General features: G+C 39.6%; 1 protein-coding gene across 16 annotated transcripts in view; it reads left to right on the top strand.

Moving 5' to 3' along the window:
* Positions 1-18,251, top strand: part of herc1 (HECT and RLD domain containing E3 ubiquitin protein ligase family member 1) — a 56,150-nt gene that overhangs the window by 21,567 nt on the left and 16,332 nt on the right. For 7 of the 16 annotated variants that reach the window (XM_067495425.1, XM_067495427.1, XM_067495419.1 and 4 more), the window contains 27 exons: positions 16-81; positions 2,445-2,716; positions 4,498-4,713; positions 4,876-4,996; positions 5,360-5,618; positions 5,706-5,878; positions 6,454-6,609; positions 6,709-6,815; positions 7,013-7,123; positions 7,225-7,395; positions 7,539-7,778; positions 8,069-8,152; positions 8,357-8,913; positions 10,258-10,903; positions 11,937-12,210; positions 12,384-12,594; positions 12,707-12,873; positions 13,179-13,295; positions 13,723-13,978; positions 14,165-14,286; positions 14,390-14,616; positions 15,045-15,313; positions 15,413-15,465; positions 15,767-15,967; positions 16,112-16,286; positions 17,149-17,416; positions 17,708-17,921. In XM_067495425.1, the coding sequence (XP_067351526.1) occupies positions 16-81; positions 2,445-2,716; positions 4,498-4,713; positions 4,876-4,996; positions 5,360-5,618; positions 5,706-5,878; positions 6,454-6,609; positions 6,709-6,815; positions 7,013-7,123; positions 7,225-7,395; positions 7,539-7,778; positions 8,069-8,152; positions 8,357-8,913; positions 10,258-10,903; positions 11,937-12,210; positions 12,384-12,594; positions 12,707-12,873; positions 13,179-13,295; positions 13,723-13,978; positions 14,165-14,286; positions 14,390-14,616; positions 15,045-15,313; positions 15,413-15,465; positions 15,767-15,967; positions 16,112-16,286; positions 17,149-17,416; positions 17,708-17,921 (5,733 nt within the window). The remainder of the gene's footprint in view (positions 1-15; positions 82-2,444; positions 2,717-4,497; positions 4,714-4,875; positions 4,997-5,359; positions 5,619-5,705; positions 5,879-6,453; positions 6,610-6,708; positions 6,816-7,012; positions 7,124-7,224; positions 7,396-7,538; positions 7,779-8,068; positions 8,153-8,356; positions 8,914-10,257; positions 10,904-11,936; positions 12,211-12,383; positions 12,595-12,706; positions 12,874-13,178; positions 13,296-13,722; positions 13,979-14,164; positions 14,287-14,389; positions 14,617-15,044; positions 15,314-15,412; positions 15,466-15,766; positions 15,968-16,111; positions 16,287-17,148; positions 17,417-17,707; positions 17,922-18,251) is intronic. The other 9 variants (XM_067495431.1, XM_067495433.1, XM_067495435.1 and 6 more) reach the window with 6 other exon arrangements.

The raw sequence follows: 18,251 nt of genomic DNA, 5'->3' as shown, positions 1-18,251 counted from the left end.
TTCCTGTGAGGATAGTTTATTTGCTTCTTTTGGGGCAGTTGAGCCCCAAGCACAAGAGGAGCTCCAAGCAAGTAAACGATGGCATGTTTCTTCCTATTGTTGGCTCATACCTTCATAACTGTGATGGCCCCATTCATCTCTCATAACAAGGCCCTTGTTTTAAGCTCGGACACTTCATGTATTTCTTTTTTACTCTGTGCTAAACAGCAAAAATAAATAAAGAGTATACTGGCAGTAAAATGTACTCTGCAAAAGTTTTAGGCAGATGTGAAAAAATGTTGTAAAACAAGAATGCTTTCAAAAAAGAATTGTTAATATCTTATTTTGATCAGTAAACAAAATGGAAAGTGAATGAACAGAAGAGAAATCCAAATCAAATCAATATTTGGTGTGACCACCCTTTGGCTGCAAAACCCCACCAATTCTTTACACTTTTTGAGTTTTTGAAGAAAGTCAGGAGGTAGGTTGTTAAAAACATCTTGAAGAACTAACCACAGATCTTCTGTGGATGTACGTTTCCTCAGATCTTTCTGTCTCTTCATGTAATGCCAAACTGAATCGATGATGTTACGATCAGGGCTCTGTGGGGGCCAAGCCATCACTTTCAGGGCTCATTGTTTTTCTTTACGCTGAAGATAGTTCTTAATAACATTGGCTGTATGTTGGGGGTCGCTGTCCAGCAGCAAAATAAATTTGAGGCCATATAATGCATAAGCATCCAGCCGTATTTCTCAGCACTGAAGCACTTCAAAGTTTGACTCGTTATTCCAGAGAAGCTTTTGCCATTTTTTGAACCCCACCTCCCATGTTTTCATGCATAGTTGAGTCACTTAGCCATATTTCCACGTTGGAGAACCATTTTTTTGCTGCATTCCTTCCACAAAGACCAATCTGACCAGACTTCTTCAGCCAGTACCTAGGTCCCACAGGTTTCTGACAACTGATAGCACTGCTGCGTTAAGGTGGCTTGGCTGACTACTGCATCTACAGTCCTCATCATTGCCTGTTTCTTTGTGCTTCTTCAAAAGATCTGAAACAGCACATCTTGATTTCCATTTTGTTAACTGATAAAAATAAGCTATTACCATTATTATATATATTTTTAAAGCATTCTTCTCTCTTGTGAAGAAGGGAAGAATGTGATTTGTCACGCTGGAGAAATTTCATGGAATTACCAGTCACACTTTAAATAAAAAAATCATCAGTTTGGATTAGTGGTCAACTGATTGATAGTCTGGCGGATAAATTGGGCATAATTTGGAAATTTTTAAGCAATTTGCATCGACCCGATGCACCAAGAAAGACATTTAACGAAAAAAAAACATTCACATCTGTAGCTCACAGTGTGTGAGTGACTAATGTGTAAAATGATTTGAGTGCATCACTGTCAGTAGCTCAAACGGATGCATCTTATTGGCACTTAAGGAGAGCAGTGAGTGAGATTAGCGGACCTGAAAATATAGTTTACACTAGTCTCTTCTCTCTATCTGGTATCTGTGCCTGTGAGCAGAGTTGAGCTGCTCCTCATGCACAGAGGAGGAAGGATAGAGGGAGACTAGATGATACTTCACTGAGTTTAGTTTATGACTGTAAATCACTGTAAGCACAATTGAAGTGAGTAAATAGTTCAGCACACATGTTGAACAAGTAAAACTTTCAGAATAACAGTAATATCTACTCTGCCTGCAATCTTTTACCCACCATTAGGTTAATCACAGTGAACAGGTTGGCTTATCATTAATTACTGGGTTATACAGAGATATTATTTTGTACTCATTCATATTTTGAACTAAGCAGCTCCAAACACTCCAAGATGATTATCGAATTGAATCAGCACATATTGTAACTTTCATGAAGTGAGGATTTGGCAGGGTGGATTAGGTTGAGGATTAGGTTATTTCTTATTGGGTTCTGAATTTGTTAATTAGTTAGTTTGCTCATTTTAAAATTTTTGTTTTCAATTATTATTATTTCAAAGAATATTTTAAATACATATTTTCAAAATCCTCAAAATATTTAGAGCATAGTTGTCTCATTTGGCAATATTAAATAGTTTTTTTATGATGCAAATGAAAGAAATGCAATAAAAAACATATTGGCATTATGAATCATATTGGTAGACCACTAGTACTGTTAAGTTTTTATATGGAACTGCTATGGAACTGGAACCTGATTACCATGCCACTTCTCAACTGCAGCATTTTCTCAGTGGGTATTGGAGACCAGTCTTTACACCCATGATAAATAAATTCATACTGGCTGATGAAGGCTTGTGCCTGCATGAAGAATCAGTTTTTGGCCATTTGATGAACTCTTATAAAGTAATCAGGCATCGCTCTTCATAGCCCTTAAGTGCTTAAATGCAACATGGTCTATTATTTAGGAGTTATCTTATAGTATGTATGCATCTGAAAGGCTACCCTCTATCCCATTTCTGTTTCTAGGCTTCCTTCACAGTTCACCAGATTCCCTTGCTGAGTCTTGGTTCAGGGCAAAACTAAGTCGTCAGAGGAGCTACAGCTCAGCGCATTGCTATGAAGAGTCTGACCTGGACCTGAGCCGCTCACTGGGTATCCACGCTCTTATTGACAACATGGTCAGTTTTATCAGTGGTGATGTGGGCTTGGCTCCAGCCTTTAAGGAGCCAGAAGAAGGTATGTCCACCAGCCCACAGGCAACTATCTTGGCTATGGAACAGCAACAGAGCAGGGCAGAGGTGAGGCTTTTAAGACCTAACTAATTGTTTTATTTAAAAATTGTTTATAACATTCTAAGAAGTTGTAACACTAACTAGAGGTTTTTACAAGTAGTACAGGTAAATAAATGTCTCTAAACCTTCCCCCAACTTCTCTATATTAAAATATTTCTCTACTTGAAAAATGTCTACAGATGATATTACTTGGAGTAACCTTCAGTTCAGATTATATCATCTTGTTGCTCTTACTATTAAGTTTGTAATCATGGTCAACTGTCTTTATAGAGCTCCTCCAGATGACATCATGTGAACTCATTTAGAGGAAAGTTTAAAAGTACATTAATGTACATTTACAACTTAAACTAAACCCATAGACAGCAGGTTGAAAATTTGTGAAGTCACCCTTTAAGTAATTTTAAAATCTGTTTGGTGCCAGTTGTTCTCATTCCGATTATTTTAAACATGTTAAACACTTATGTTTTAAACACTTATGTTTAACATGGCATTGAGGACAGTCCAGGGACATCTACAATAAGTATGTAGGTTCTACAGCCCATGTTGTTCACTCATCTCTAACCAGGATCTCACCTGATATATTATATCAGCCCCTATTTTTCTGTTTATACAAGACACAAGCTGCTGATTGCAAGCTGCCATGTTTATTTTGGCACAAGAGCATGTGAAAAGGTTTGTCTACCTCCATAAATTACAGCTTTTACGGACCAATTGTTTAATTTGTTGACCACAGTTTACTTAGTTATCAGTTTACAGCTTTAACGCTGCTGTTTTGACCAACAGTATCTGCCCAATGTCTGTCATTGGCTTAACTACGTAGTTGATTTTATAGTCATACTACAAGTACAAAGGTTTAGTCATGATGACAATTGCTTACTGCACACAATTTTCTGTTTCTTCATCATTACGAGTCATGCATATATTAAGGCTTTTATTGATGTATGATTCATGTATGAAGATGAAATATCATTAATTTGCTTAAATATAGTAACTAAACTGTCTTTATTGTTACTAAAGTACAACATAAAGACTACAGGCACAAGAAAAAGTAATGGCACTGTTTGTAATCTCCTGTTTTTCTGCAGAAATGGGTCATGATGTGTGACATCAGAAGCCTACTGTTGCCATTACTTTTTCCCCAATCACACTGTATTTTTAATAGGTGTGTTTAATGAACACATGAAATATCATCTCTGTTTGTGGTTTATCAGCTTAGAAATGTTTTGTTTGTTGATATTTGGAACCTTGGTAAAGATCAGAACATATTTCATATTTAATTTATGCAGGAAACTGCAAACAGTGCTATTACTTATTTCTTGCAATTGTATATAGTAATGTATAGTTACACTTTCAAAAAAAGACACATAAATATTATATGGGAAATGTAGGTTTCAGCAGCCAGTACAGTAAAAAGTGCAATTATGGACAATTAACTATGGACTTGATGTGCTACAGAATCTTTACAGCAATAGCATGGTTTATGTGTTATTACCTCAAAATATAATTGCATCATTTCTACTATTACATGTCAAATAATGGAACAGTACACCTCAGTGAGGTTTTATTATTGGGCTAAGGATACAAAGACATGATTTTAAATACTTTATTTTGCTCTTTTCATTATATTTTTGACAATATGAAAAATCTTTAAGCTAAGCAAAAACAGTTGTTTTATTAGTGTTCTGAAAATAGCAATATACAACTGTAGCCAAAAACCTATAGTAAGAAAGAATTAAATGTGTAACCCTGAATAACCTTTTGACTGTTGAGATGTGTTGTACCTCCAGCTGCGACTTGAAGCACTTCATCAGATTGTGGTGTTGATCTCTGGCATGGAGGAAAAGGGTAGCCAACCTGGGAGCGCGGATAGAGCCAGCAGTGTTTTCCAGTCCTCATCGCTGCTCACCTCGGTGAGGTTGCAGTTCTTGGCTGGTTGTTTTGGCCTTGGCACAGTCGGTTCTGAAGGGTTAAAGAGAGAGAGTGTACAGCTGCATCACTATCAGGTATCAGTATTAGACTGCTCATGATTTGATACTCCTATTTGTTTGAGTTAAAATATTATACATTTTCAGGCTGCTCACATGACTTGAGAAGCCATTTACAATAAAATGTAGATTTACCATGCTTTCTGTGTTTTAACATAGTAATTCATACTAAATTTTCAGGATGGTATAAAAGCAGCTAAGAGGAACCTCCAGATGGAAATCCAGACAGCAGTCCATAAAATCTATCAGCAACTGTCTGTCACACTGGACAGAGCCCTTCAGGCAAACAAACACCACATAGGTAATACAAAATGCTATTGTACTGCTATATGTATTCTTAGTAGTAGAGCTTCAGGGACCCAATAGGCTAAGAATATACAGATTATTTGGAAATAATATTTTTTTTTACAGAATTCTTTTGTGTGGCTCAATAAAATTTTCAGTTGTCATACTCATACTGGTAATCTGGGATCTGTCTAAGTTCGTTCAAAATTGTTTATGTGTATGCAATTAAAACATACTTGGCACGACTCTTAAAAACAGTTTAATTGAGCTTGCTGTAATGTCCTGAAAACGTGACTCACAACAATGCTCAGGACTCATAATTTTTGCCTACAGCCAGCTTGATACTTTTGTCAATGTTTTGTTTACTGTTCCATGCTAGAAGCTCAGCAGCGCCTCCTCCTGGTGACCGTGTTTGCTCTGAGTGTTCGTTACCAGCCAGTGGATGTCTCCCTGGCCATTTCCAGTGGGCTGCTCAATGTGCTGTCCCAGCTGTGTGGCACAGAGACTATGTTGGGGCAGCCTCTCCAGCTTCTACAGAAACCAGGAGTGTCCCAGCTCAGCACTGCCCTGAAGGTGGCCTCCACTCGACTGTTACAGATACTGGCCATCAGCACTGGGTTCGAGATTTTAGGAGAAAAGTAGAGTAGTAGAAATGTAGTGAATTAGAGTCAGCATGTAAATCTCAACTAGTACATTACAAGGTTTGTCTTTTCATATCTCTGTAGGACATATGCAGACAAGCTAAGTCCCAAGGTGGTCCAGTCACTCCTGGACCTGCTCTGCAGTCAGCTAAAAAACCTGCTGTCTCAGGCAGGAGTTAACCTTCTTTCTTCTGGAAAAGACCAAGAAGACAGCAAACAGGATGACAGTGCAGATTCTGAAAAGAAAGACTTTAGAGGTAATAAAGAAATATGCTGTGGTGTTTTTGCAATCATTATCACCTTCATGTAAGCAGTGTTGTTTTAGATAACAAATGCAATGATCATAGATAATGAGTTTTTTCATAACAACATTTTAATTGAAAATTAACTTTTTTTAAATATGAAGAAACATAGTAACACCATCATTTGCACCAACAAAAACATGACTCATAAGACCAATAAACAAAAACTATTTTTTGCATCGATGTTTTGTTACAAATGCCTTGCCACAGTCACAGTCGCAGTCGCACATCCACGCACATCCACACCAAATAAAACACAAAACCTCCAAACTAGCAAAAAATAGATTTTGAAATTTTAAATATAAAACTAAAGAAGAAACATGTAGATTATTAGTGATTATAAACTACATGTTTAATTTTGTATCAAAAAGATAAAATTGGTGAGACTGCAGTGTTCAGTGGTATCATCTTTGCAATTGCAGTATTTACCATACTGTACTTATGATGCTGATGAGATTTTATATTCTGTTAACCACCTGAAATGTAATTAGCAGCTGTAAATCTGTAATTCATGTGGACAATATTTTCAGCTTTGATACGTAAGCAGCATACCGCAGAGCTACATTTAGGAGACTTCCTAGTGTTTCTCAGGAGAGTGGTGTCCTCCAGAGCCATCCAGTCTAAGATGGCTTCCCCCAAATGGACTGAAGTGCTGCTCAATATTGCTGCACAGAAATGCTGCTCAGGTAAAACAAGGTTACTGTGTACCACATTGCAGATAAATGTGCAGTAATTTAATTCTAATAAAAACAGAGCTGAGATATTTAGATATTCTGTAATTGCAGGGGTCCCTCTGGTGAGAAACTTGAGAACTCGGCTCCTGGCTCTTCATGTTCTGGAGGCAGTTTTGCCGGCCTGTGAGGCCAATATGGAGGATGACCAAATGACACAGGTTTGCCACTGAGTTTGCTCTATACAATTTCTTGACAACAAAACTTGTGTGTTTGGATTACAGAGTGGGAAAGTGAGAAAGCAATGAGTTTTGTTGCCCTTAATAAAAATACAGAATATAGAGTAACTCTTCAATACCTGCAATATAACAGACTCTATATCACTCAGCAGATTGATTTGTGATTTGCTCTCTTCTAGGTTGTTGAGCGACTGTTTTCTCTGCTGTCTGACTGCATGTGGGAAGCCCCCATTGCTCAAGCCAAGCATTCAATCCAGATTAAAGAAAAAGCCCATGAACTTAAACTACAGGTGTGCATGCAACCTTCTGACTTTGCATGACCTACATAGAATCTGCTGTGTCTACAAAATCACAGCATGTTTGATTGACCTGAAGCTACTTTAATCAACAGGGAGAGACAGAAGAGGAGGATGAAAATCTTCCCATTCAGGAAGTGTCCTTTGACCCGGAAAAGGCTCAGTGTTGTGTGGTGGAAAATGGCCAAGGGCTGACGCATGGCAGTGGAGGAAAAGGTTATGGCCTGGCCTCAACTGGTATCTCCTCTGGATGTTACCAGTGGAAGGTACCATAATCTCCTAATAAATAAATGACAAAATGACAAAAAACAATAATTACACACTTTTGAGGTTCATGCCCAGGACAACAAAGTTAATGACTGCCTTATTTTAAGTTGTCTATTCATTTTGCATTTTGTTTCCCTTTTAGTTTTACATTGTGAAAGAAAACCGAGGCAATGAGGGTACGTGTGTAGGTGTGTCACGATGGCCTGTGCACGATTTCAACCACCGCACCACGTCAGATATGTGGCTATACCGGGCATACAGTGGAAACCTCTATCACAATGGAGAGCAAACACTCACACTTAGCAGCTTTACTCAGGGAGACTTCATCACCTGTGTCCTAGACATGGAAGCCAGAACCATTTCCTTTGGCAAAAATGGAGAGGTGAGAGATGGGGGGTAAAAAGAAGTTTTCGCTTTATTGTTATTGCGAATCACAATGATTTTCACTCCATTCTCAACATCAGCAAACATATACACAAGTCCTCACAAATGTTGCACAAACATGTAAACACATTCTTAGACCTTTCAAAATTTCAGAATTTAAATATATTTAAAATTGAAAATAAGTGAAACAATGAGAAAATGAAAGACAATTCATTAAAAATACTGTACCACACAAAGATCATTTCAGGCCATGTTCAGTCTTTGACTGCAAACTTGTGACTTCAACAGGAGCCAAAATTGGCCTTTGAGGATGTGGACGCCACAGAGCTCTATCCCTGTGTGATGTTCTATAGCAGCAACCCAGGAGAGAAGGTAAAAAGACATAAATTCTCTAACCTGCTGTTTTCTGCATTGTTGTTCTGTTTTCTGCTTTTCTGCCCTAGTTTACCTGACATTTTCTTTTACCATTTAATTTACTGTTGAATTTTGTATCATTTACTGGATAGATAAAATTCATGTGTATACAGGATGTTCTGTTTATTTACATATAATTTACTTATCTTTATTCGTCTCTAGGTCAAGATCTGTGACATGCAGATGAGAGGAACACCTCGAGATCTCTTACCCGGTGACCCAGTCTGTAGCCCCATGGCCACTGTCCTGGCCGAGGCCACCACACAGCTGATCCGCATCTTACATCGCACTGACCACTGGACCCATCGCATTAACAAAACATTGATTGGACGTCTTCACAAGATCAAGCCTTGTTTTAGAGAGTCAGCTAGTGCATCTGGTAGTGGTGGTCAAAGATTGAAAAAGAGTCGCTCAGTGCAGAGTCGTGAGGAGCATGATGCTCAGAAGGAAAGCCAAGAAATGCCTGCAAAGATAGAGGAGGAAAGGGGTCGCCATGGTAGGCAGCATGGCTTGGGGGAGCTGTCAGAGCACCACTTGAGAACACTCTGTACAGAGGTGTGGCCAGTCCTGGCAGTGATTGGGGGTGCAGATGCAGGCCTTCGTGTTGGTGGGAGATGTGTGCACAAGCAGACTGGACGCCATGCTACACTGTTGGGTGTGGTGAAGGAAGGCAGTACCTCAGCTAAGGTGCAGTGGGATGAAGCTGAGATCACCATCAGGTACTGGGTGAAAAAGTTTTGCTGTGGCATCTTTATGTTAGATATTTTTCTTTGTGTACAATGCTACAATTGTTATTTTCTAGTATATTTTAGTGGGTATATCAATTATCAGCTACTTTATTTCTATTTAGACAATACCAGCAATTAACAGTAAATGCTTTCGCTATCACTGCTGTTAGGTAAACAACTGCTAAGTCACATTTATGGTGCTGAATATTATCTTTGGTTTTTGGACATTAAATATAATTACAATAATTAGGGGTGAGACCGTCATAATTCTTTAAAGGGGAAAGCGCCATGGTCGTTCCAACAGCAGTTCCAACAGCAGTGTATGCATGATATTCTGTTATGGGTACCTCTCTGAAAAGTGCTATGGCCATACTTCTTTGCTGCCTGTATTCATAGTCTTCTAATATCCTCTGTGTTGCACCTTCCATTTTTTTTTTTCTTGGTTTGATTTATTGTTTTCTGCATGTTTCTACTTACACATATTTAATTATAAGGAGTAAAATACTAATTGCAATTAAGATCACTTTTCAAAACCCATATTTCAAAATATTTCAGATGGGGTAGCAAATTAATACTCAAATCTGTGTTGCCAATTTTTTTATCACTATTTATTAGGGAAACCTGACAATGTATCAAGAAGCACTCAGCAGAAGCTATAGAATTATTTCCAAGCTAACAAAACAATAAGTAAAAAAAGGAAAAACTTAATGGTTAATTTGCTGTGTAAAATTACTTGGGCTTATTAAAAAACTGCTATCATTCATTTGACAAGTAACTCTTTTCAATTATTCCTCTCAATTCATTTTCCAAGTCCATCGCAGTTGTTCCTGCTATGTTTACTGTCTGCTAGTGTTAGCTGCTTGTTGTAGTACTTTTTTTTTGTTCGCATAGAAAAAATTGCTGGCAAACCAACAGTTGCTCCATGCTGTCCTGAAATGGTGTGTTATGTTCCAAAAACAAGTGCTCCTGGAATTAGTGATTGGAAAAATAGAGATTAGTCACAGAGTATGAAACCTGTGCATGTTTTCCAGTTGTATTAAGCACGAAAATTGCAGCATGATATGTTGGAGTTTCTTATTTGCCACCGCATGTCCTGCAATGTGAATGTTGCACATGTGAATGCTGTTGATACAAAAAACTAAAATCCTGAAGCCCTACTACTCAACTATTATGCTTTTGCTTGGCCCAGTAAATCATTTTGAGGCATGGGTTTGTGTCATTCCACCACATTCCATCTTTTTGTCTTGCATGCTGTGCTCTATCTCTCCTGCCCCTTCCCTCACTTTGTGTTTCCTTCCCTTGTCTCTTTTTACTCTCCACTTCGTTCTAATAAAGCTTCCCAACTTTCTGGTCGCCTAGTGACACCCCACTATACAACCTGGAACCCTGTGAGCCGCTGCCCTTTGATGTAGCACGTTTCCGTGGCCTCACCGCCTCGCTACTGTTGGACCTCACCTACCTTACCAGCATCCACGATGAAACCACTGCCAAGCTCAGTGCAAGACGTCACGACAAGAAGCATCGCAGTGCTGCATCGGCTGGACATGGGCTGACCAATAATGAAGAAAAGGCAGACAATGAAGGGCAGGGTCGTAATGAACAGAAAGATGATGGTGGGACCTTATCTGGAGCTGCTTCTAATACAGTGACCTCTGATCTGCGTGTGTCACACAGTTTGGATGAAGTAAAAGCACATGTAGCACCCAACTCAAAGTCAGAGGGTGAGATCTCCTCTGTTGCTAGTGGAGGGATAGCTGGGAATGAGGCACTTTTTTCTGCAGCATCGCACACTCCTTGTGAGGGCAACAGGAAGAAAGGTCATGAGCACGGTGCCCGCAGTCATGAGTCTTCGACCCCTTCTTTTGCCACCCAGTCAGAGATGCATGCTGTGCAGTTGTCCTACCTGTACCTGGGAGCCATGAAGACCCTCAGTGCCCTACTAAGCTGCAGCAAGTATGCCGAGCTGCTGCTTATACCAAAGGTATGCCAGCTTTCTAGGTTTTCCTATGCAATAAGAAGGTTAAACATTTGCATAAAGTTTACTTGCATCAGAGCTCAACGTTAATGCCTGACTGCTTGCCCGGGTCAAGTAAACTTTATGTTTGTCCAAGTGAAATGCGTCATCCTGCCAAAAACTTGGTTAACATTTTATTTTTTTGTATATACGCGAGAAGTTTATTTGTGGATAAACACACAGACACAGCCTTTAAACCTCTCTCTTTGAGCGAACGGAAACTCTGCTGCAGTGTAAAGAAGCTGCATGAACTTAAAATGTTTAAACAAAATTATTTAATCATCCCCATTAAACTAACTCCTAAATAGAAACATACTCATGATTTTTCCTTAATGTGAGAAGAATTGATGAGCAAATCTGAGCAGCTGTCCAATATGTGATCTGTGTTTCCAGACTCCAGAGTTTTAAAATTCCAAAATTGTACAAATGACATCCATAAAGTCTGAGAATAACATTTTCACCAGACAGTTGAAAATCTTGCAACTATTCAAATGTAACTATGAAGTAAGCTGTGTTGTGAATAATTATCCAAAACACAGGTGCAACCTACGGCTATCTCTACACCTGTTGCTGCATCAAATGAGGGACTGTCTGCTTACTCATATCTGAATATTTAACTAACACAAAATCCCTCATAGATGTATAAATAAGTCAATTTATCCATGGATTTTGAGAATTCAGTTCCCATTATGAATCAGCTGCGTGTGTCTCCCCTTTTTTCCTCTTGTCTCCCGCTGTCACGGTTCTACGACATGAACACACACATACACATACACATACACACACACACACACACACACACACACAGAGTCATAAAGAATCGTTTTCTGTCACTATACAGTTAAAATGCCAGGCTTCCAAAATAAGTCCAAGGTGGAGGAGAAATCAGATTACTCATCTGCTGCATGTGTATGCAGATTTACAGTAATCAGGATACTTAAGTGCATGTATGTAAATGCAGTCATAATCACACTTGCCTTTTCTCTTGTTTCACATCAAGGTGATACCAGAAGCAGCACCCAGTGGCCACAATGCTGATCTAAATGCCAGCACCAGTGGAAGCACAGTTGCTACCTCTCCAGTTTGCCAGGAAGAAGTGGAGGTGCGGGCGGCTCTGCAGTTTCTAATGCGCCATATGGTCAAGCGAGCAGTGATGCGCTCCCCCATCAAACGGGCATTAGGCCTAGCAGACCTTGAAAGGGCACAGGCCATGATCTACAAGCTAGTTGTAAATGGTCTGTTGGAGGAGCCCAGTGGAGGAAAGGTCAAATCTGGTGAGAACAGAAGAGAATTGAAATATTCTGAATAAGAGCTACATGTTACTTTTGTTATTACTACATGGAATTATATTTAATAATGATTTTCTAGTGGGGTTCTTATTGTTTTAATATAGTATAGTTAGCAGGAATGTTTCAGCTTTTAAAAAAAAAACATTTATGTTCATTAGGAGTGAGAAGTGAACCAGAGGGTGAAGGGGAAGGTACAGAGGCTGAGCAGTTGGCACAAACCCCAGTAACTACCAGCCCCTCTGCCTCCAGCACCACCTCCTTTATGAGCTCCTCACTGGAGGACACTACCACTGCTACTACACCTGTCACAGATACAGAGACTGTCCCTGCTTCGGAGTCTCCAGGGGTCATGCCTCTCAGCCTTCTCAGGTCGAAACAGATGGCTGCACAGCTTATCAGTCAGCTAGCAGAAATTATTCGCTTTGTTTTCCACGTGTTATTATATAGGAATTATTAATTATATGTTTCTCTGTTATAACAGGCAAATGTTCTCCAGCTACCCAACCACTAGTATGGTTCCAACTCGTCGAGCCCAGACACCTCCTGTGTCATCCCTGCCAACCTCTCCTTCAGATGAAGTTGGCCGAAGGCAGAGTCTCACCTCCCCTGACTCCCAGCCCACTAGACCACAAAACAGAACAGGCACTTGTGAGTATGCCATGTTGTTGTACTACTGTCCTGGTGAAAACGTGCAGTATTTAGAATTCCAGGGAAAGAGTGTAGAGTTTTAGTAAAATTTATATATTTACGGTTTATGCTAAATTATTTGAAAACACCTCAGGTGAAAGATATAAGAAACGTAAATGGATAAACATACATCACAATTTCATATTAGAAAGTGTTACAACTACAATACACATTATCACATACTTCTCTGCTCCTTCCTTTGTATTCAAACATAAATCCCACATTTCATAATTATTTCACTTAGTGGTAGTTGATGTTTTGTGTAGCTCTGTCAGACCCCAGCAGCCGGCTGTCGACATCTCCCCCTCCTCCTGCCATTGCCGTGCCCCTGCTGGAAATGGGCTTTTCCCTACGCCAGATCACCAAAGCTCTGGAGGCCACTGGTCAGTCTCACTAAAACCCTCGGCAAATACTGTATGGGTGCAACTGTGTTGCATTTAATTTAGTTTTAAAGTTGAATTATTATTATTCTGACCAACACAAGTTAGATAGATAGTTCAACTACTGGAGCAAGTAACACAATTACAACTAGAGTACCACTGTAAAACAAAGTAATAGTCATGAACAAATTTACAGGGATAAGTAAATACATTATGCTCTATAAAATAGTAACCTGATACATATAAGGACTAACTAAAAGAATGTTAAATATTACATATTGCACATTTCTTGGCTTTCTTTCTGTTGCTTGTATCGAATTTGTCCCTAATAAGCACAGCAAAGGATGGAAAGTAAAACAATAATTTATTATGACTATGGTTATTTTTCCCTGTGTAATATATGTCCTATGTGTATTCCTACTATTCCCAGGTGCTCGAGGAGAGGCAGATGCTCAGAACATCACAGTACTGGCCATGTGGATGATAGAACATCCAGGTACAGAGGATGAGCATGATGAACCTCACACCAGAGGCAGTAGTGTCGGTGGAGATGGGTCTGACTCCAATTGTCCGGGTGCAACAGGCTCTGCAGGAGGTAAATCTTTGGATAGGAGCTCATATTTGTGTGCTCCTGGAGACATAGCCAGTGCAGATGTGTCAGAACTGGAGGAAGGCTTCAGCGAGAGGTAAGATGTGGCATATACTTTATCCATAATCCTAATTCAAAATAATGTAACTAAAATTCCAATTCTTCTTATTGTATGTTGACTAAAATATTTCCATTATGTGAACATTGTTACAAAAAACTACTTATTAACTTAGTTGTTTAATGATAAAATCCACATTTAAAAACAAATTTGTGTACTTTGTAGTCCTGAGGGTCTGGAGCAAGACAGTGCATCAGCCTCTAATGGTGCTTCTCTCAGAGGACGCTCTGCCGTGGGTAGGAAAAATCGCTTTGACTTGGCTGCACGGACACTACTAGCCCGTGCTGGTAAGAATTGTCCACAGGCGTATTTTAGATTTTTCACACCAAGGATAAAGTGCATATTCAAATCCCACTTTCTCTTTACATTAAACTTATCTTTCCTTCTAAGCTGGATTGTACCGGTCAGTTCAGGCCCACCAAAGCCAGTCACGTCGGGAAGTGTCATCCCTTCAACAGCAACAAGACCCAGGTGCTCTTTATGACTTTAACTTGGATGAAGAGCTAGAGATGGATCTGGACGAAGAGACAATGGAGGCCATGTTCGGACAGGACCTTGCCAGTGACACCGACATTCTGGGAATGTGGATCCCGGAGGTACTGGACTGGCCAACATGGGTGTGTGTGACTTTATGCTATGGTCAGAGGGCTGCCATCACCATTCTGCTCTTTTTTTGCTCTGCATTACTTCCCACTCACAGTAAATTCATATGTGCATGCTGAATTGCCAGCTTTTTTAAGGCATAGTCTGGCTTGTTCAGTCACACTTTACCTTTAAGCCCGCTCTCAGTTAATGTGTCATGAAATGACCAAACAATAAATAAGATGATTATTTTGAATGTTGGTGATAAGCTGTTGCTTGGCATTAATTAATGCAAAGCTATCTCTGATTCATATTTCTGATATAATGCATTGCATGAATGCTCTGCTACTATTTCTATATGACTTTTCTCTCTTGCCTAATGACTTTGTCTTGTGACATGTAAATACTTGTTGTGTCCTGTGAATGTAAATGTGTGTGTCTGTGTTTCTACCACGCCTTACAGCATGTATGTGAGACAGACGATAGAGATGAAGTGGTGGTTTGCGAATTGTGTGAGGCCAACGTGGCCAACTTCAATCAACATATGAAGAAGAGCCACCCAGGCTGTGGTCGCAGTGCCAACCGTCAAGGCTACCGAAGTAATGGCTCCTATGTAGATGGCTGGTTTGGAGGAGAATGTGGTAGTGGAAATCCTTACTACCTCCTGTGTGGTGGCTGCAGAGAAAAGTACTTGGCCATCAAAAGCAAGGCCAAAGTCCCCATTGTGGAGAGGTGTGCACAATGATTTTGTATGAAAAATAATTTTATTACAGGAAGGCAAACTGATAAAATGCTTCAAATATCTTCTTTTATACAACAAAATATATGCAGATACAAGGGACAGGCTCCTGACCTTCTTGGAAAACAGGATAGTGTCTATGAAGGTAACACCAAATGATTTAAAATTCATTGTTATGTATTTATTGTATCTCGCAGTGATATGACCAACTGACTGATTTATTTATTTATTTGTTTGTTTGTTTGTTTGTGGTGGTGTTTTGATTAGAAGACTTACAATATTATTCTCGTCTTATCTATATGCTGAAGGTGTTGTATTTACATCATTTCACTACTGAAATCAACCAAACGTGTCTTTTAGCTAGAGATGCTCAGGCCTCTGCATAGTCTCTGCATACACGTGTGTGGGTTTGTAGTTATTGTCCGTGTTTGGCCTTCTTGCTACAGAGGACTGGGACATGCTTGATGTTGATGAAGATGAGAAGCTCACCGGGGAAGAAGAGTTTGAGCTTTTGGCTGGCCCTTTAGGTCTGAGTGAGCACAGGATTGTCCCTGAGGCTGTCCAGTTTCCTGATAGTGACCCCCTGGGAGCCTCCATAGCCATGGTGACAGCCACAAACAGCATGGAGGAGACCTTGCTGCAGATAGGTGAGGAGGGGTTCATAAACCTCTGTCAAAGGCAGTGTATGTGAGAACTGAAATGTCAGAGTGAAACTCTGTCATCAGTTCTCCCTCGAACTCTTTAATCTTAAGAATATGCTATAGCAGTAAATTGAGTGTGTGTTTTTTTAGGCTGTCATACTTCAGTGGATAAGAGTTCTTCTGGCAGGGTGACCCTAGGGGAGCAGGCAGCGGCTCTGCAGAACCCTCATGACCGAGTGATGGCGCTGAGGAGGGTGACTGCTGCCGCCCAGGTGCTGCTGGCTAGGACCATGGTGATGAGAGCCCTGTCCCTGCTGTCTGTCAGGTAGACTGCACAAGAAAATGACTATGTTCCGATTGTATGAACATGGTATCAACCTAAGAGAAGACTATTACTGGTGTTACATACTGGGACAGCTGTGGGTCAGTATGTAGAACAAGTCATGTTCTAACTACAGGCTAAAGGCTATGGTTTTTTGTTGGAATGTGTGTGTGTGTTTGTGGCTGGGTGGATAAATGAGATGGAAACTGTATAGTCCTTGAGTTAAAAACATTAAAAATCCAGTCCATTTTACAATTGAACTTGAACTATACACCTGTCAGCTATGACATTAACACCAACTGATGGGTTTTATTATAAAAATATGACCTGTTTTTTATACAACAAGCAAGATCATGAACTAATAAATGCTGATGTTTTTTGCCTCTTATTTCTTATTAGATCCTTTACATGTTTTTGTCATAATTACCATAATTAGATTTTTTTTTACAATACAAGTACATAGAGTACTTTAATCTATCTATATTTTACTTAAAGCAGAAATCATCTTAGTGCTTTTATTTGAATAAAATATTTGAAGTGGTATTTGTAGTGGACTATTTTTTAGGCCAATACTTGCACTTTAACTTGAGTATTGAGTTTGTGTACTTGTACCACCTCTGCACAAAGTGAATGGGGCTGTGCAGGTGTAGAGAGGCCATGCTGACCTCTTTCATTATTAAGACCACCAGTGTTATGTTGTAGCTGATTGAGACATTGGGGACAGTGTCAGCTGGGGCCAACATCAAATTACAGTATATGTATTATACTATTGTCACAAGTGTCAGTCATGCAAAACTTTATTCACAGACTTTCTTATCTCTTTGCCTTTTTTCCTCCTTTCCAATCTTCCTTTCCTCTAACACAGTGGCTCGAGCTGCAGCCTTGCTGCAGGTCTGGAGTCTCTTGGTTTGACTGACATCAGAACTCTGGTAAGACTGATGTGCCTGGCGGCAGCGGGCCGAGCTGGACTTTCCACCACTCCTACTACAGGTTCTGGCCCTGCTGAAAGACCCCGTGGGGCTGCCAAAGCAAGCAAACCCATATCCTGTCTGGCTTACCTCAGCACAGCTGTGGGCTGTCTGGCCTCCAACAGTCCCAATGCTGCAAAGCTGCTGGTTCAGCTTTGTACTCAGGTACTCAAGATGGCTCATCTAACTTCATCGTATTCCATATCATAGCTTTGTTTAACTCTATTATAAGATATGATGCTCAGTTTAATAGATCATTGGGAAGAATTATTTACTAATTAATTAATTACCCCCCTACAGCTAGTCATTACTAGTATTTTATATTCAAGCAATTGTCATAATTCTTATCAAACAGACCAGTTTAAGAGCAATAGACATTTTCGCCCAGTTACAAGCTAATTGCTATTAGAAATTAAAGCTGTGACTAGTAATTATGCTCTACTCTTTGTTTTTCAGAACCTGATCTCTGCAGCTACAGGCATGAACCTGACCACGGTTGATGACCCCATTCAAAGGAAGTTCCTGCCCAGCTTTCTGCGAGGAGTGAGTGAGGAGAACAAGCTCATCACCTCTCCCAATTTTGTAGTCACACAGGCTCTGGTGGCTTTGCTGGCAGATAAAGGAGCCAGACTCCGACCAGCTTATGACAAGGCTGACATGGAGAAAAGAGGTTTGTAGAGATAGTAGGATATAGCAGTGGATTGAGGTTCCACGGTATCCAATTTGTTTGTCATAATCAAAATAATCATAATAGTTAATTTTACTATAAGTAGTAGATCTTGGATACTGTTTATATAAGTTTTTTCTTATTTTCCTTGTTTTCTAAAGAGTCAATTGAACACACTAAATTAAATTTTTAAAGATAATTGTTTAGGTTTCATTTATTTTGTGGTTTGTTATTAACTAATGTGCTATAATTCAGCAGATTTAATGTAAGAGCAGGGTGTTCTAAATCAGTAACCATCTTATAATAATAAAACAGTGTATTGTGTAATTCATG

The sequence above is a fragment of the Channa argus genome, chromosome 2, assembly GCF_033026475.1.
Source record: "Channa argus isolate prfri chromosome 2, Channa argus male v1.0, whole genome shotgun sequence".
In the NCBI taxonomy this organism is placed as follows: domain Eukaryota; kingdom Metazoa; phylum Chordata; class Actinopteri; order Anabantiformes; family Channidae; genus Channa; species Channa argus.
Note: the sequence above shows the minus strand (reverse complement) of the source record. Positions and strands in the feature narration are given on the sequence as shown.